Raw genomic sequence first — 17,625 nt, 5'->3', positions numbered from 1 at the left:
AATATTTGATACAAATTTATCTCTGAGATGGTGCAGTTGCAGGGGAAATGTGTTATGGCAGAAACTGGCAGGTAAATTTCAGACGTTCTCAGTAACCACCGAAAACTTGAGTTCAGAGCTGCCTCCAAACATGGTTGCTCTGGACTACATTTCCCAAACACCACAGCACCCCTCATCTCCCAAATACTAGGAAGTGCACCTGGTTCCCATTTCCTCAGTAATCAGCCCTCTATATAAGCTCAGCAAACACTCTCCTCAGTTGTGAAGCATCATTCTGTGTCCTGGTGCCTGATCACACCAAGCCTTATTTACCAGTGCTGACCTCCTGGGACCTTGACCCTATTTCCTGTGATTATTTTGACTCTGCTTTCTTGCCTGATCTCTGAAATAGAGTTTGCACATTGACCGACCCAAATCTGACTACGTCCTCTGTTTGCTGATTTGGTTTCCAGTTGGCGACGTGCCCGTTCTCTCCTGCACTTACGTCCATAAGTGGCTGCACCCTGACAGATGTGAGGCAACAGGCAGGAGGTCAGGACATTAACTAAAGGATAGTACGAGGCAAACTCTATCCACTATCTATCTCGCTTATCTGTCAGGGTCGTGAGAGAAGCTGGAGCCAATCCCAGCTGATTTCAGGTGAGAGGCGGGGTTCACCCTGGGCAAGTTACCAATCTATCATAGGGTGAACACACCCCTTTTCCAACAATAGGGATTGGGTTCTGCTCTGGTTCATGCACCAAATTTTGAACCGTTCGGACATTTCTACTAAAAGTAAATTGGCTCCCAACTTGAAGAGTTGTTTTTGAGCTGGATCACCAGTAACTTAAAAAAAAAAACTTTACAGGTGAGAATACAATCTTAAAATGTCCAGAATTAAACACCCAGTCCTCTGAGATTTAGATCTGCTTGTAAAAAGATAAGAGGGAAATAATTGTAATTGCAGTCATATTTATTCTAATTTCAGACTGTAGTTTCATGTTTTTTATTTCAACAAAAAGTTTGATTTTTATTTCAGCATTAACACACAGACACATCTTCTGTCCTGAGTTTCCATCTTCATCACGGTGTTTCCTTTAAACTTTACAGAAGGACCAGCAGCTCTGAGGCCCACTGGGTAATGAGTCTGTTGTCATGGTGACTGATTTTATGTCTTCATGGTTAAAGAATTGAGATTCGAGGTTCACGGCTCACATTTTTATCACCGACCGAACACTGAGAAAGAAAAAGTCAGTGATAAGTTGGATAAGTGACTTTTTTCTTTATATTCAGCTTTCATTTTTTATAAATTGTCATCATTTTGTCTCATCTCATCTCATTATCTCTAGCCGCTTTATCCTTCTACAGGGTCGCAGGCAAGCTGGAGCCTATCCCAGCTGACTACGGGTGAAAGGCGGGGTACACCCTGGACAAGTCGCCAGGTCATCACAGGGCTGACACATAGACACAGACAACCATTCACACTCACACCTACGGTCAATTTAGAGTCACCAGTTAACCTAACCTGCATGTCTTTGGACTGTGGGGGAAACCGGAGCACCCGGAGGAAACCCACGCGGACACGGGGAGAACATGCAAACTCCACACAGAAAGGCCCTCGCCGGCCCCGGGGCTCGAACCCAGGACCTTCTTGCTGTGAGGCGACAGCGCTAACCACTACACCACCGTGCCGCCCTGTCATCATTTTGTGCTCATTTTAATTATAACACATTTAATCAGCAAACAACTTTTCAGTCAGTCAAACTGAACTAAAACGTAAAGAATGTAAGCTGTAAAGGGATGTAAATATAACTGTTTATAAAAATATTACTAGGTGATTTGAAACGAGCTAATCAAAGGGAATCTGACGTGTAGTTTGCTGTGCAGGAAGTAAAATTAATCCCACTGAATAAATAAGTTCTATTGGTCGTATTATGGTTATGTGACTCAGACCTTTTCCCGTTGATCATGAGTTCGAAGGCGTGGTTAATCTCCTTCAGAGGGAGCGTGTGTGTCACAAACTCATTCAGCAAGATTCGGCTGTTCATGTAGTCCTCCACCAGTTTGGGTACACTACACACACTCTTCCATCCTGTTCAGTACACACAGAAAAAAAAACAATATGGATATATCCATACATCCAATGCACTTTCAGCCATATTCGTTATTTTTTTGTTGTGGATTTTGCCTTCAGATTTTTAAACCAGAAGTTTAATATGAATAGATGTTACGAAGCTGTGAGTATCTACGTGATAAATTGCTCGTCTCTTACCACCCAAGACGGATCCTTTAAGCGTTCGTCCCAATAAGAGGTCCTTAGGGGACACCAAGATCAGGTTGTTTTCAGTCCATCCCACAATCACACAGGTTCCCCAGGCAGTATTGCAGCTCTCAAATGCTGCCCTCTAGTTGAGATAAAACACATTTTCATCAGAGTCTGAATCTGCACATTCTCATCTGTCTATAGTTGATAGTACAGCTGACGTCTGTAGCGGATGGCTCATGAATCAACCTCAAACCCACCATAAGTGTGACGTTCCCCACACACTCGAAGCTGTAGTCCACTCCTCCACTTGTCATCTCCATCAGCACCTCCTGAATGGGTTTGCTGTGATCGTTAGGGTTCACAAAGTCAGTGACACCGAACTTCTTGGCAACTTCACATTTCTCCGCATTGATGTCGACACCGATGATCCTGGAGGCTCCGGCAGCTTTACAGCCCATCACCGTGGCGAGACCGATGGCTCCCAAACCGAACACGGCACAGACAGAACCATGCTCCACCTACAGAAGCGGGGAGGAACAACCACAAGGTTTAGTAAATACAACCCCGATTCCAAAAAAGTTGGGACAAAGTACAAATTGTAAATAAAAATGGAATGCAATAATTTACAAATCCCAAAATCTGATATTGTATTCACAATAGAACATAGACAACATATCAAATGTCGAAAGTGAGACATTTTGAAATTTCATGCCAAATATTGGCTCATTTGAAATTTCATGACGGCAACACATCTCAAAAAAGTTGGGACAGGGGCAATAAGAGGCTGGAAAAGTTAAAGGTACAAAAAAGGAACAGCTGGAGGACCAAATTGCAACTCATTAGGTCAATTGGCAATAGGTCATTAACATGACTGGGTATAAAAAGAGCATCTTGGAGTGGCAGCGGCTCTCAGAAGTAAAGATGGGAAGAGGATCACCAATCCCCCTAATTCTGCGCCGACAAATAGTGGAGCAATATCAGAAAGGAGTTCGACAGTGTAAAATTGCAAAGAGTTTGAACATATCATCATCTACAGTGCATAATATCATCAAAAGATTCAGAGAATCTGGAAGAATCTCTGTGCCTAAGGGTCAAGGCTGGAAAACCATACTGGGTGCCCGTGATCTTCGGGCCCTTAGACGGCACTGCATCACATACAGGCATGCTTCTGTATTGGAAATCACAAAATGGGCTCAGGAATATTTCCAGAGAACATTACCTGTGAACACAATTCACCGTGCCATCCGCCGTTGCCAGCTAAAACTCGATAGTTCAAAGAAGAAGCCGTATCTAAACATGATCCAGAAGCGCAGACATCTTCTCTGGGCCAAGGCTCATTTAAAATGGACTGTGGCAAAGTGAAAAACTGTTCTGTGGTCAGATGAATCAAAATTTGAAGTTCTTTATGGAAATCAGGGACGCCGTGTCATTCAGACTAAAGAGGAGAAGGACGACCCGAGTTGTTATCAGCGCTCAGTTCAGAAGCCTGCATCTCTGATGGTATGGGGTTGCATTAGTGCATGTGGCATGGGCAGCTTACACATCTGGAAAGACACCATCAATGCTGAAAGGTATATCCAGGTTCTAGAGCAACATATGCTCCCATCCAGACGACGTCTCTTTCAGGGAAGACCTTGCATTTTCCAACATGACAATGCCAAACCACATACTGCATCAATTACAGCATCATGGCTGCGTAGAAGAAGGGTCCGGGTACTGAACTGGACAGTCCGGAGCTTGGAAAAGCTGTAGATAGCTTGCCTTGCCAGACTAAGTTCGCAACAGGTCCTCGTGTTGCATCACACTTAGGATGGGCGGGCCCAGGCTATGTCAGACCATGGATTCAGGAATAAAGCTGTTTGTCCACAAGCTCATGGTTAGAGTCGGGTGACCACAGGTTTGTGGATAGAGCTGTCTGACCACAAGCTCATGGACAGAGGTGGCCCACCTATAAATTGCCACCATATAAATAGTAAATAAAACTGATCCCTGAGGGTCACCTTGCTTTACAGAGCAGTGGGGGGTTAAAATTAAGTCTGCAACTCCATATCATGGAGTTTATTTAAAAAAAAAAAAGTGTGTGTCAGTACAGCACTGAGTTCATAAAAATTGAACGTATCTCACCATGACTCAGGAGTTTAAAGTCCTCTGTGAGGTGGCTGAGCGGATTAATCAGAAATGTAATATTCTCAAACTACAGTATTTAATCGCATGCTCAGGTTACTTATTAAACGTTGTTGAAACACACACACACACACTTACTTTGGCCGAATTTAGTGCTGCTCCGTATCCTGTAGCCACCCCACAGCCGAGGAGACACACTTTATCCAGCGGTGCGTCTCGGTGAATCTTAGCGACGTTGTATTCAGGAACAACGGTGTATTCGGAGAAAGTGCTCACACCAGAAAACTGATACACCTGCTGACCCTTACAGGTGAAACGACTCGTACCATCAGCTAGCACACACTGCTGAAGCTTCTCACTGAGAGAGACAGACAGACAGACAGTTAGAGAGATAAAAAAAAAAATCAGTATAATCAGTGAGTAATCTTATTGTCAGGGTCACTATTTAAACCTCCAGTGAGAAAACTGAGAGCAGTGAGGAGAAATACAATACACTACTCATTCCTGAAATTATATCTTCAATTCAATTCTATTGATATACTCATTTTAATAATATACATTATCATAGCACAGCTTTACAGAAACACAGCTATGGATGGAATTTCACTGTGCTGTAATGCATTTTTCTTCTAGATTTAGAAGAAAATAACCTTGACAGGAACAAGATTTAAAATATTCAAATATTACAACCCCGATTCCAAAAAAGTTGGGACAAAGTACAAATTGTAAATAAAAACGGAATGCAATGATGTGGAAGTTTCAAAATTCCATATTTTATTCAGAATAGAACATAGATGACATATCAAATGTTTAAACTGAGAAAATGTATCATTTCAAGAGAAAAATTAGGTGATTTTAAATTTCATGACAACAACACATCTCAAAAAAGTTGGGACAAGGCCATGTTTCCCACTGTGAGACATCCCCTTTTCTCTTTACAACAGTCTGTAAACGTCTGGGGACTGAGGAGACAAGTTGCTCAAGTTTAGGGATAGGAATGTTAACCCATTCTTGGCTAATGTAGGATTCTAGTTGCTCAACTGTCTTAGGTCTTTTTTGTCATATCTTCCGTTTTATGATGCGCCAAATGTTTTCTATGGGTGAAAGATCTGGACTGCAGGCTGGCCAGTTCAGTACCCGGACCCTTCTTCTACGCAGCCATGATGCTGTAATTGATGCAGTATGTGGTTTGGGATTGTCATGTTGGAAAATGCAAGGTCTTCCCTGAAAGAGACGTCGTCTGGATGGGAGCATATGTTGCTCTAGAACCTGGATATACCTTTCAGCATTGATGGTGTCTTTCCAGATGTGTAAGCTGCCCATGCCACACGCACTAATGCAACCCCATACCATCAGAGATGCAGGCTTCTGAACTGAGCGCTGATAACAACTTGGGTCGTCCTTCTCCTCTTTAGTCCGAATGACACGGCGTCCCTGATTTCCATGAAGAACTTCAAATTTTGATTCGTCTGATCACAGAACAGTTTTCCACTTGGCCACAGTCCATTTTAAATGAGCCTTGGCCCAGAGAAGACGTCTGCGCTTCTGGATCATGTTTAGATACGGCTTCTTCTTTGAACTATAGAGTTTTAGCTGGCAACGGCGGATGGCACGGTGAATTGTGTTCACAGATAATGTTCTCTGGAAATATTCCTGAGCCCATTTTGTGATTTCCAATACAGAAGCATGCCTGTATGTGATGCAGTGCCGTCTAAGGGCCCGAAGATCACGGGCACCCAGTATGGTTTTCCAGCCTTGACCCTTACGCACAGAGATTCTTCCAGATTCTCTGAATCTTTTGATGATATTATGCACTGTAGATGATGATATGTTCAAACTCTTTGCAATTTTACACTGTCGAACTCCTTTCTGATATTGCTCCACTATTTGTCGGCGCAGAATTAGGGGGATTGGTGATCCTCTTCCCATCTTTACTTCTGAGAGCCGCTGCCACTCCAAGATGCTCTTTTTATACCCAGTCATGTTAATGGCCTATTGCCAATTGACCTAATGAGTTGCAATTTGGTCCTCCAGCTGTTCCTTTTTCGTACCTTTTGACTTTTCCAATCTCTTATTGCCCCTGTCACAACTTTTTTGAGATGTGTTGCTGTCATGAAATTTCAAATGAGCCAATATTTGGCATGAAATTTCAAAATGTCTCACTTTCAACATTTGATATGTTGTCTTTGTTCTATTGTGAATACAATATCAGTTTTTGAGATTTGTAAATTATTGCATTCCGTTTTTATTTACAATTTGTACTTTGTCCCAACTTTTTTGGAATCGGGGTTGTATATGATATGTTCAGAAAATAATTATGTTGCAGTGATAAAGATGGAGTTTCTAGAGTTTAGTTGTGTTGATCAGGGGTTTTAATTGGATTTAAAAAAAAATCAACAAAAACAAAGTCCTCACCTGTTCTTTGTGCACAAGTTTGTCTTTGGACTCAGACAGAACTGACACTCATCACAGTAAGGTAGGAGGACAGGGATCACATTATCTCCTGGAGGGAAGAAGAAGAAGATTCAAAATTAATCAGGTCTTTCAGAAAAATAATCTCCACCTACACACCAAGGTTGCTGTTTCCCACACTGTCTGTATACCAGCCCTCCTCTACAGCTGGGGGTCTGGAAGTCTGGAGGACCTTCAGTGCTTCCACATAATGTTGGATGTCTGAAGCTTATCCTGAGACTCACCTGCTGTGATCTTGTGCCTCTTACTGGCATACTTACCAGACCAACTGCAGAAGCACTGAGGCCACAATCACACAAATATTAACCCCATTTCCAGAAAAGTGGGGATATTTTCCAAAATGCAATAAAAACAAAAATCTCATCATCTGTAGCCGCTTTATCCTGTCTACAGGGTCGCAGGCAAGCTGGAGCCTATCCCAGCTGACTACGGGCGAAAGGCGGGGTACACCCTGGACAAGTCGCCAGGTCATCACAGGGCTGACACACAGACACAGACAACCATTCACACTCACATTCACACCTACGCTCAATTTAGAGTCACCAGTTAACCTAACCTGCATGTCTTTGGACTGTGGGGGAAACCGGAGCACCCGGAGGAAACCCACGCGGACACGGGGAGAACATGCAAACTCCACACAGAAAGGCCCTCGCTGGCCACGGGGCTCGAACCTGGACCTTCTTGCTGTGAGGCAACAGCGCTAACCACCACACCCCCATGCCGCCCCAGATTCCACAATAAACAGGTTAAATGATAGCATGACTGGGTTTAAAAGGAGCAGCACCAAAGATTCAGTGTTTGCAAGCAAGAATGAGGTGTGGCTCACTGCTTTGTTCTAAAATTCATGAGAGAATTGCTTGTACATTCAAAAAGAACATTTCTCAACACAAGATTTTAGGTCTTTCAAAATCTACAGTCCATAATATTGTGAAAAGATTCAGGGAATTTGGAGACATCTCAGTGCGTAAAGGGTGAGGTCGGAAACCACTGTTGAATGTGCATGACCTTTGAGCCCTCAGGTGGCACTGCCTGAGAAAGGGTCATGCTAATGTGACAAATATAACCACATGGGCTCAGGAGGACTTTGGAAAACCGTCATCACTTAACACCGTCTGCTGCTGCATCCAGAAATGCAACCTGAAACTGTATTACACAAGGAGGAAGCCATTCATCAATTCTATAGAGAAACACTGCTGATTTCTCTGGGCCTGAACTCATCTCAGATGGACCAAAAGACAGTGGAAGCATGTGCTGTGGTCAAACGAGTCACATTTCAACTCATTTTGGGGAAAACCAGACATCAAGTTCTTAGTGCCAAAGGTGAACACAACCATTGATTTTGTCATTGATTTTGTTATCAGAGGGGTGCAAAGGTAGCATCTGTGATGGTATGGGGGGGGGTCAGTGCCCGCAGCATGGGGGAGTTACATGTGTGTGAAGGTATCATTGATATATTGGGGGATATATTGGGATTTTAGAGAGACATATCCCGGGTAGTCCATGCTTATTTGAGCAGGACAATGTCAGGCCACATTTTGCATGGGCTACAACAGTGTGGCTTTGTAGACACAGAGTGCATGTGCTTGACTGGTCTGCTGCCAGTCCAGATCTGTCTTCTACTGAGAATGTACGGTTCATCATGAAGAGGAGAATCTGACAACGGCGACTACGGAATGTTGAGCAGCTGAAGTCTTGTATCAAGCAAAAATGGACAAAAATTCCAATTGCAAAAGTACAACAATTAGCATCCTCAGATCCCATACAGTTAAAAAGAGTTATTAAAGGAAAGGTGATGTAACACAATAGTAAATGTCTGATTCTCTGTCCCAACTTTTTTTGAGTGTGTTGCAGGCATTGAATTCTAACTTTGTTCATATTTACAAATTACAATTAAGTTGATCAGTAAAACTTTTGAAAATATTTTCTTTGTACTTTTGTTACTTTTGTAGAGGTTCACCACCCACAGAGGTAGCAGTAGGGGTTTGGTGCAATGTGGATTGGGTGGCAGTCGAAGGCAGGGGCCTCGACGACCTGATCCCCGGTCACAGCGGCTGGCTGTTGGGACATGGAATGTCACTTCGCTGGGGGGGAAGGAGCCTGAGCTTGTGCGGGAGGTTGAGAGGTACCGGCTAGAGATAGTCGGGCTCACCTCCACGCATAGCATGGGCTCTGGAACCCAGCTCCTCGAGAGGGGCTGGACTTTCCACTTCTCTGGAGTCGCCCGTGGTGAGCGGCGGCGGGCTGGTGTGGGCTTGCTTATAGCTCCCCAGCTCAGCCGCCATGTGTTGGAGTTTACCCCAGTGAACGAGAGGGTCGCCTCTCTGCGCCTTCGGATTGGGGAGAGGGCTCTTGCTGTTGTTTGTGCCTACGGGCCAAATAGCAGTATAGAGTATCCGGCCTTCTTGGAGTCCCTGGGAGAGGTACTGAGGGGTGCTCAGACTGGGGACTCCATTGTGCTACTGGGGGACTTCAATGCTCACGTGGGCGACGACAGTGTCACCTGGAGGGGCGTGGTTGGGAGGAACGGCCTCCCCGATCTGAACCCGAGTGGTGTTTTGTTATTGGACTTCTGTGCTAGTCACGGTTTGTCCATAACGAACACCATGTTCGAGCATAGGGGTGTCCATAAGTGCACGTGGCACCAGGACACCTTAGGTCGGAGGTCGATGATCGACTTTATAGTCGTTTCATCTGATCTCTGGCCCTATGTCTTGGACACTCGGGTGAAGAGAGGGGCTGAGCTGTCAACTGATCACCACCTGGTGGTGAGTTGGATCCGCTGGCGGAGGAGGAAGTTGGACAGACCTGGCAGGCCTAAACGTATGGTGAGGGTCTGCTGGGAACGTCTGGCCGAGCACTCTGTTGGGGAGGTCTTTAACTCCCACCTCCGGGAGAGCTTTTCCCAGCTTCCGAGGGAGGCGGGGGACATTGAGTCTGAGTGGACCATGTTCTCTACCTCCATTGTGGACGCAGCTGTTCGGAGCTGTGGCCGCAAGGTCTCCGGTGCCTGTCGTGGCGGCAATCCCCGAACCCGGTGGTGGACACCGGAAGTAAGGGATGCTGTCAAGCTGAAGAAGGAATCCTATCGGGCCATGTTGACCTCCGGGACTCCTGAGGCAGCCGACGGGTATCGGCAGGCCAGGCGTGCTGCAGCTCAGGCAGTTGCGGAGGCAAAAACTCGGAACTGGGAGGAGTTTGGGGAGGCCATGGAGAAGGACTATCGGTCGGCCTCGAAGAAATTCTGGCAAACCGTCCGGCGCCTCAGGAGGGGGAAGCAGTACTCTGCCAACACTGTTTACAGTGCGGGTGGGGAGCTGTTGACCTCGACTGGGGACATTGTCGGGCGGTGGAAGGAATGCTTTGAGGATCTCCTCAATCCCACCGTCATGTCTTCCACTGAGGAGACTGAGGCTGATGACTCAGAGGTGGACTCGTCCATTACCCAAGCCGAAGTCACTGAGGTGGTTTGCAAGCTCCTCGGTGGCAAGGCACCGGGGGTGGATGAGATCCGCCCTGAGTATCTCAAGTCTCTGGATGTTGTGGGGCTGTCTTGGTTGACACGCCTCTGCGACATCGCGTGGCGGTCGGGGACAGTGCCTCTGGAGTGGCAGACTGGGGTGGTGGTCCCTCTTTTTAAGAAAGGGGACCAGAGAGTGTGCTCCAATTATAGGGGAATCACACTTCTCAGCCTCCCAGGGAAAGTTTACTCCAGGGTACTGGAGAGGAGAATTCGACCAATAGTCGAACCTCGGATCCAGGAGGAACAATGCGGTTTTCGTCCTGGTCGCGGAACACTGGACCAGCTCTATACCCTTCATAGGGTGCTCGAGGGTTCATGGGAGTTTGCCCAACCAGTCCACATGTGCTTTGTGGATCTGGAGAAGGCATTCGACCGTGTCCCCCGTGGTATTCTGTGGGGGGTGCTTCGGGAGTATGGGGTTCGGGGCTCTTTGCTAAGGGCTGTCCGGTCCCTGTACGAACGGAGCAGGAGTCTGGTTCGCATTGCCGGCAGTAAGTCAGACCTGTTCCCAGTGCATGTTGGACTCCGGCAGGGCTGCCCTTTGTCACCGGTTCTGTTCATAATTTTTATGGACAGAATTTCTAGGCGCAGCCAGGGGCCGGAAGGAATCCTGTTTGGGAACCACAGGATTTCATCTCTGCTTTTTGCGGATGATGTTGTCCTGTTGGCTTCTTCAAACCAGGACCTTCAGCATGCACTGGGGCGGTTTGCAGTCGAGTGTGAAGCGGCTGGGATGAGAATCAGCACCTCCAAGTCCGAGGCCATGGTTCTCGACCGGAAAAGGGTGGCTTGCCCTCTCCAGGTTGGTGGAGAAGTCCTGCCTCAAGTGGAGGAGTTTAAGTATCTCGGGATCTTGTTCACGAGTGAGGGAAGGATGGAGCGTGAGATCGACAGGCGGATCGGTGCAGCCTCCGCAGTGATGCGGTCGCTTTACCGGTCCGTCGTGGTGAAGAAGGAGCTGAGCCAAAAGGCGAAGCTCTCAATTTACCGGTCGATCTACGTTCCGACTCTCACCTATGGTCATGAGCTTTGGGTAATGACAGAAAGAACAAGATCGCGGATACAAGCGGCTGAAATGAGTTTCCTTCGCAGGGTGGCTGGGCGCTCCCTTAGAGATAGGGTGAGAAGCACAGTCACTCGGGAGGAGCTCGGAGTAGAGCCGCTGCTCCTCCACATCGAGAGGAACCAGCTGAGGTGGCTCGGGCATCTTTTTCGGATGCCTCCTGGATGCCTCCCTGGGGAGGTGTTCCAGGCATGTCCCCCTGGGAGGAGGCCCCAGGGAAGACCCAGGACACGCTGGAGGGACTATGTCTCTCGGCTGGCCTGGGAACGCCTCGGTGTTCTTCCCGAGGAGCTGGCCGAGGTGTCTGGGGAAAGGGAAGTTTGGGCTTCCATGCTTAGACTGCTGCCTCCACGACCCGGTCCCGGATAAGCGGAAGAAGACGAGATGAGACTTTTGTTACTTCAATAAAAGTTGACGTGAATTAACAAATCACAGATTTTTGTTTTTATTGCATTTTGGAAAATATCCCAACTTTTCTGGAAATGGGGTTAGTCATCATCAGCTGTCCATCGCTAGTGATGATGACTGCTTCATTAGGACACACAGAAATGCAGCTGGGCCAAAAGGCCCACACCAGAGTGACAGAGCTGTCCACAGGGGTGGCACATATGGCCTGGCTGAGCCACCATGGAATGCCTGGGCTTGTGAGCTCTGATATACTATTCTCTCCTAGCGAAGTGCCTTGCACAGTAAGGTAAGACAAACAATGTCATGTCCCCATTGTGTTGTCTCTTTGGACCTCTGGACCTGATGTCAAGTGGTGCACAAATGTGCCACAGACTTGATGGGTATAGAAGTTGCCCTGCAGTGACAACTGACTTGCCAAGTGATGCCATCCATTGGCCATTTGAGTGGCTCTTCCGCATGCCATCTGGTGGTGTGCCATTGACCCTGTTGGGTTCATCTGCCACACTGCACTGAAAAGTGCACAGCTGCCAGCACCTTATTGGTGATGTATTATTTAACCCATAGCTGGAACCCAGGCAGGTGCTATCACTCTGGGTCAGAGCAGACCTGGGAGCAATGGTGATTAAGCGGTAACTCCACTTTCCCCAGTACTCAAGTCCTCCTGGACCTGAGACTTACCACTGGTAGCAGTTTAAAGTCACACCCAGGACTAAATGTCAATGGAGTTAGTACAGCTATGCTGGGTAGGTCATGTCATCAGACTCCCCAGGACCAACAGTCAGGGGCCTCATGGTCAAGGTTCAGCAGGTAGGCAGAAGAAAAGGTATAAAGATCAGGTGAACCTTTCACTAAAGAAGTGCTATATAAGATCTGAGAACCTGCAGAGTGAATCTGCTGACTGTGACACCTGGCAGCGGCTCATTGTTAGTGGGATGCGTACAGTGGAAGAAGAGAACAGGACTAGAAGGAGATAGCATAAGAAACTGAAGAAGAACACACCAGACTATACAGCTACCACCACTATCACTGATAAATACCCCACCTGTAACACAACATGGGGTTCTGGGACTAGATGATTAGAGTGGTTAGGTGTCTTAGACAGGCTTGTAGTACTTGAGTCTGACTCGTGCCCTACTTTTAAGGACTCATGACTTGACTTGGACTTGAGCACTGATGACTCAGACTTGTGCATTAACTGCATTTGGACTTGTAAATTGGAGACGAGGACTCAGATTTTTTCTTTATTTTTTGTAACATGCCATAATAATTTGGCATAAGATATTTATATCCACATTGATTTTTATACTAATTTCGTGCAAGAGAATGCACATTCACCTGTTCATACGTCATGTTCAGGAACAAACTAACGTTAATGGCACTAAAATGCCTGGAGAGACGCCCCTAGGATTGTCCGCGTTGCTTATACAGACTTCTCGTGCAGTGGGAAAAAATGCACTGCTGTGTGTTCCAAATGTAGAAGAACTATCGAGGAGACGACGGGGACGACCTCGAACTTCAATCACCATTTGGCAAGACTCCACCCAGAGAAGGAAGTGACACACGATGTTCATTGCGCTGTTGATAGTGGGCGGGGCTTGCTGAGTGATGAACTAGTGAGTGTTCACCCTCTCTTATGTTATTTGCCCTGTTGATAGTGGGCGGGGCTTGCTGAGCGATGAACAAGCTTTTTATCTGTAACCTATTAACTAAAATGGGGCAGTTGCACGGTAACGTTAGTCCAACACAGTAGCAGAGACGCTTTCACATAAAGGCAGCAACAGCCACCATCACATGGTGCAGCTGGAGTCTTGTTCTCGGACTCGACTCAGATCAATTATGGACTCAACTTGGACTCGACTCGAAATATTCTGTAATGACTTGAACTTCGGACTTGAACACTGGGAACTCGGGACTGGACTCGGACTTGAGGTTTAGTGACTCGACTACAACACTGGTCTTAGAACCTACCATTACAGGAGAAAAATGGATATTATCATCAGATTACGATGGACAACAAGTAAAGCCAGTATCTCACTGGGCTGCAACAGCCTGCGACTAGTTGGAGACACAACAATTGCGATAAAATATGCGAATTAGCGACAATTTTCACTTGGAATCACACTGATTTGATATCCACATATTTTATCGGAATTGTTGTGTCTCCAACTAGTTGCAGGCTGTCGCAGCCCAGTGAGAACTGGCTGAACTCGCACTTCCTGTCTCACGGACACTGACTTGAGAAGGGTTCGTGACGGCTTTGTAACACCAGCGATGCATTTGTGGTTATTTTGAGAGAAATTTTGTCGCATGAATTTTTTGAACATGTTAAAAATTTCAGCGACGAAGAAGCGACACTTTGCGACTCGTGCAAGGAAATTGAGAAGCCCCGCGAATGTTTCAAGACACTTTTGAAACTCTCTCGAGAATGACATTCGCAATTTGTCACAGTCCAGTGAGATACGGGCTTAAGTGGGTGTGTGTGCAGTGTACCTGGCTGCACAGTGGTCACCCCCGGGCCGACACTCTCCACCACACCAGCAGCCTCATGACCCAGAATGAGGGGAAATGGTATAGTCCTCACTCCTTTCCCACAATCATTCAGAAGTGTCCAGTCTGTGTGACACACACCGCTTGCTGCTATCTGCAAAACCACATGCAACACACACACACACGCGCACACACACACACACACGCGCGCACACACACACACACACACACACACACACACACACACACACACAGCTTAAATCAGTGGCTGCATTCAAAACTCGAGGCTATAACCAAGATTCTACAGAACAGAAGGAACACTCTCCTGTTAGTCCTGAGGAGAAACACAGACCTTAATTCTGACTTCATGGTCTTTAGGTGGAGCAACTTCCACTTCTTCAACAGACAGAGGCTTCCCAGGTTCCCACGCAACAGCTGCTTTACACCTGATGACCTAAAACACACACACAGAATGGTGCTGTTATTGAGTGTCATTAGGTTTATATGTAAACCACTCAGACATGAGTGAGGCACCAGGTTTGTGTAGAACCCTGCAACCCTGCAGAGGAACCTTTATAGGTGATTTGAAATTTCTGTAGAGTTACTATCTTTTATGACGACTTGTCTGTTACAGGTTTTACAGTACATGTCCCCTGACTTTTGTCAGCACTCTGCACTACTACCTCTATGTCTGTCGAACCCATGCCCCTAAATTTACCTGCTACCAAATTAACTGTGATTTGGTGAAGTGCAGCAAACTTAACTACAGTCAGTTACGGTCATGATCAATGAGTTCATAACATATGTTTAAAAAGATATCTTAACAAGTCTTTTCATAGTAACTGCAAACTTGGACAATTATTAATATAGTAAACTCAGCGTAAACATCATTGGACATCATTGTCAGTCCCTGAGGGAACCCTCCCAAAGGGATCAATAAAGTTTTATCTAATCTAATCTAATCTAATCTAATCTAATCTAAAACCATGTAGGAACAATTAAATCATTATCTCACACAATCCTAATGTGCACATTTGATTCCTCAAACATTGAGTAAATCACCAATTCCCCGTCCTTCCACTGAATATAGTCAGTGCTGTTGCTGTTGCTGTGTTGTCAGCACTGGATGATCGAGACCACAGTGATAAGTGCATTAAAATTAACTGGAAAAAACAACAACACGTGGATCCGTTCTAAATGTTCTCATGGATGTCACGTGGCCACTTATTGAATATCTATCCAGTTCAACACACTACATCCTGTAGCAGGAGAATTATTCATAATGATTATTATTAATCATACTAATGTACATTATTTATTAAACACTGGATTTACCAAATTGTTTTTGTTGATGTTTTATAAAAGCAATAATCTGCTCAAGGGTGTGTGTTACAGTGATTTTATCACAGGTATGGTGATTTTATTCCACTTCATACCTTGACATGAGACAAAATCAGTGCAAGACACATCCTCGAGTGGTGTATTGCTTTAATAAACAACTACAGGTAGTCGTCGACTTACGACCGATTGACTTTACGACCGTCTGGTTATGACTGGCAAGTGTTTCCCAGCTGAGCGTACGACAGTTTCCGCCCCAGCTCCCGGTAGCGCCTCTCGCTGCGTACAACAGTTTCCGCCCCAGCTCCTGGCAGCGCCTCTCGCTGCGTACAACAGTTTCCGCCCCAGCTCCCGGCACATGCGCAGTCTCTCTTGCGCTCCCTCACTCCGTCATACAGTTTCCGCCCCAGCTCCTGGTTTATGAAACGAGCAAATGCTCCCGCCAGCCCGAGCGCTGCAACAGCTGATGATGACGTAGACGACCCACAGCCAAGCACCAGTGATGCCAGCGGTCACTAAATTTTGTATTTTGCTATGTTTTACATTTGGATTTTGGTATGTTTCAAACTAAAATGTTTTCTATTTTTCACACTTGTATTTTGTATTTTTTATTTTGCACATACGAATTGTACTGTACGCAGTGTAGTATGCAGTGTTTGACTTAAACCAAATAATGAGCCAAGGTAATGAAATAAGAAAATGTTGATAAAATAAGACTTTAAGATGATTACAATATCATTACACATCACAATATACTTACATTCATTTAACATAGGCCGACTTACGACCAGATCAGTTTACGACCGGTCAGTCGCAGCCAAACGCAGTCGTAAGTCGACGACTACCTGTATTGTGTTCATTTTAGGTCATAAAAGTGCATTTTATATTAAGATATTATTTTATATTATAAGGTACATTCATCAGCAACAGAAGAAACAACTTCAGTAATAAATCAGTTCCTACCTTATTCTCAGTTCCCATTTTGAAAATAATCAGATCTTTAGTTACAAGCCCTTAAAAAGCAACACACACACACACACACACACACATACACACACACAACTTATTGCACATTCAGTATAAGTTAAAAGGGTACACTAGTTAATGTACACTTTATTTATTATAATATCTTATTTTTAGTAGTGCATCATTTAGAGTTACAGAGACACATGACATTACCTGTGCAGAAGTGTGTGTGCAGAAGTGTGTGTGCAGAAGTGTGTATGCAGAAGTGTATGCTTTTATGTTAACCGTGTTATGTAAGGGTTAATGTCCAGTGACTTAGTCATTATTGCAAAATAAACCCTGCCAGGGTGAGAGAAACATCTGCTTGGTGTGGCGAAACTGGTACACACAGGTCTGATTGCAGAGGTGGACAGTAACAAAGTGTTGGGTCAAAATTTATTATATGTAGATTATGATCAGAATATGAATCAGAATCAGTAGGTTAAATCAGGATATATGTAGGTATATGTAAGTTTAGTGAAATAGTGATTCTTAGCTTATTCTGTGTTAAAATTTAGTTTGAAATGACCTTAGGTCCGGCTGGACATTGTTTGGGAACATTTTGTTTATGAATGTGTATTTTGGAACAGAGAAGTGTCTGAAGGTCTGTTTTAGTGTCAGATCGACTCATACCACACTCAAAAATAGTAGAATTAAAGTTCATGATTATGCTTATTCATTCAGTTGAATCTTAGGTCATGGCTTCATAAAGGCTATGAAATACACTGAAATATATTGAAATATACTATGGTAATGATTAATGTTAGTTTTATAGATCCCGTAATTAATGAATACATTCCGTGATTAATGTTAGTTTCATAGTTCTAGATTAGTTTCATAATGACATTATAATTATAATTAAGATCTTATGATTCTAAGGATTTTTAGTTTAAGAGCATTAACCTAATTTAGTTATAAGTTTAATCCTGTTAGTGGTTTAATTGTTCTCTCTCTCTCAGACAT

The 17,625-nt window shown here is 45.1% G+C and overlaps 1 protein-coding gene across 1 annotated transcript; it reads right to left on the bottom strand.

Annotated features, from left to right (window-relative positions):
* Positions 1-1,028: 1,028 nt before the first annotated feature.
* LOC132890396 (alcohol dehydrogenase class-3-like) lies at positions 1,029-16,638 on the bottom strand. Its single transcript, XM_060927216.1, has 9 exons — positions 16,621-16,638; positions 14,672-14,773; positions 14,323-14,473; positions 6,785-6,872; positions 4,508-4,727; positions 2,503-2,763; positions 2,252-2,384; positions 1,933-2,071; positions 1,029-1,215 (listed from the first exon to the last, which is right to left on the bottom strand). Exons 1-9 carry the CDS (start codon positions 16,636-16,638, stop codon positions 1,191-1,193), a joined length of 1,137 nt encoding a protein of 378 aa, XP_060783199.1. The 3' UTR covers positions 1,029-1,190.
* Between the last annotated feature and the right edge of the window lie 987 nt (positions 16,639-17,625).

Source organism: Neoarius graeffei, chromosome 8 (assembly GCF_027579695.1).
Source record: "Neoarius graeffei isolate fNeoGra1 chromosome 8, fNeoGra1.pri, whole genome shotgun sequence".
Taxonomy (NCBI): Eukaryota; Metazoa; Chordata; class Actinopteri; order Siluriformes; family Ariidae; genus Neoarius; species Neoarius graeffei.
The sequence above is the reverse complement of the archived record's forward strand: the minus strand, read 5'-3'. Positions and strand labels throughout refer to the sequence as shown.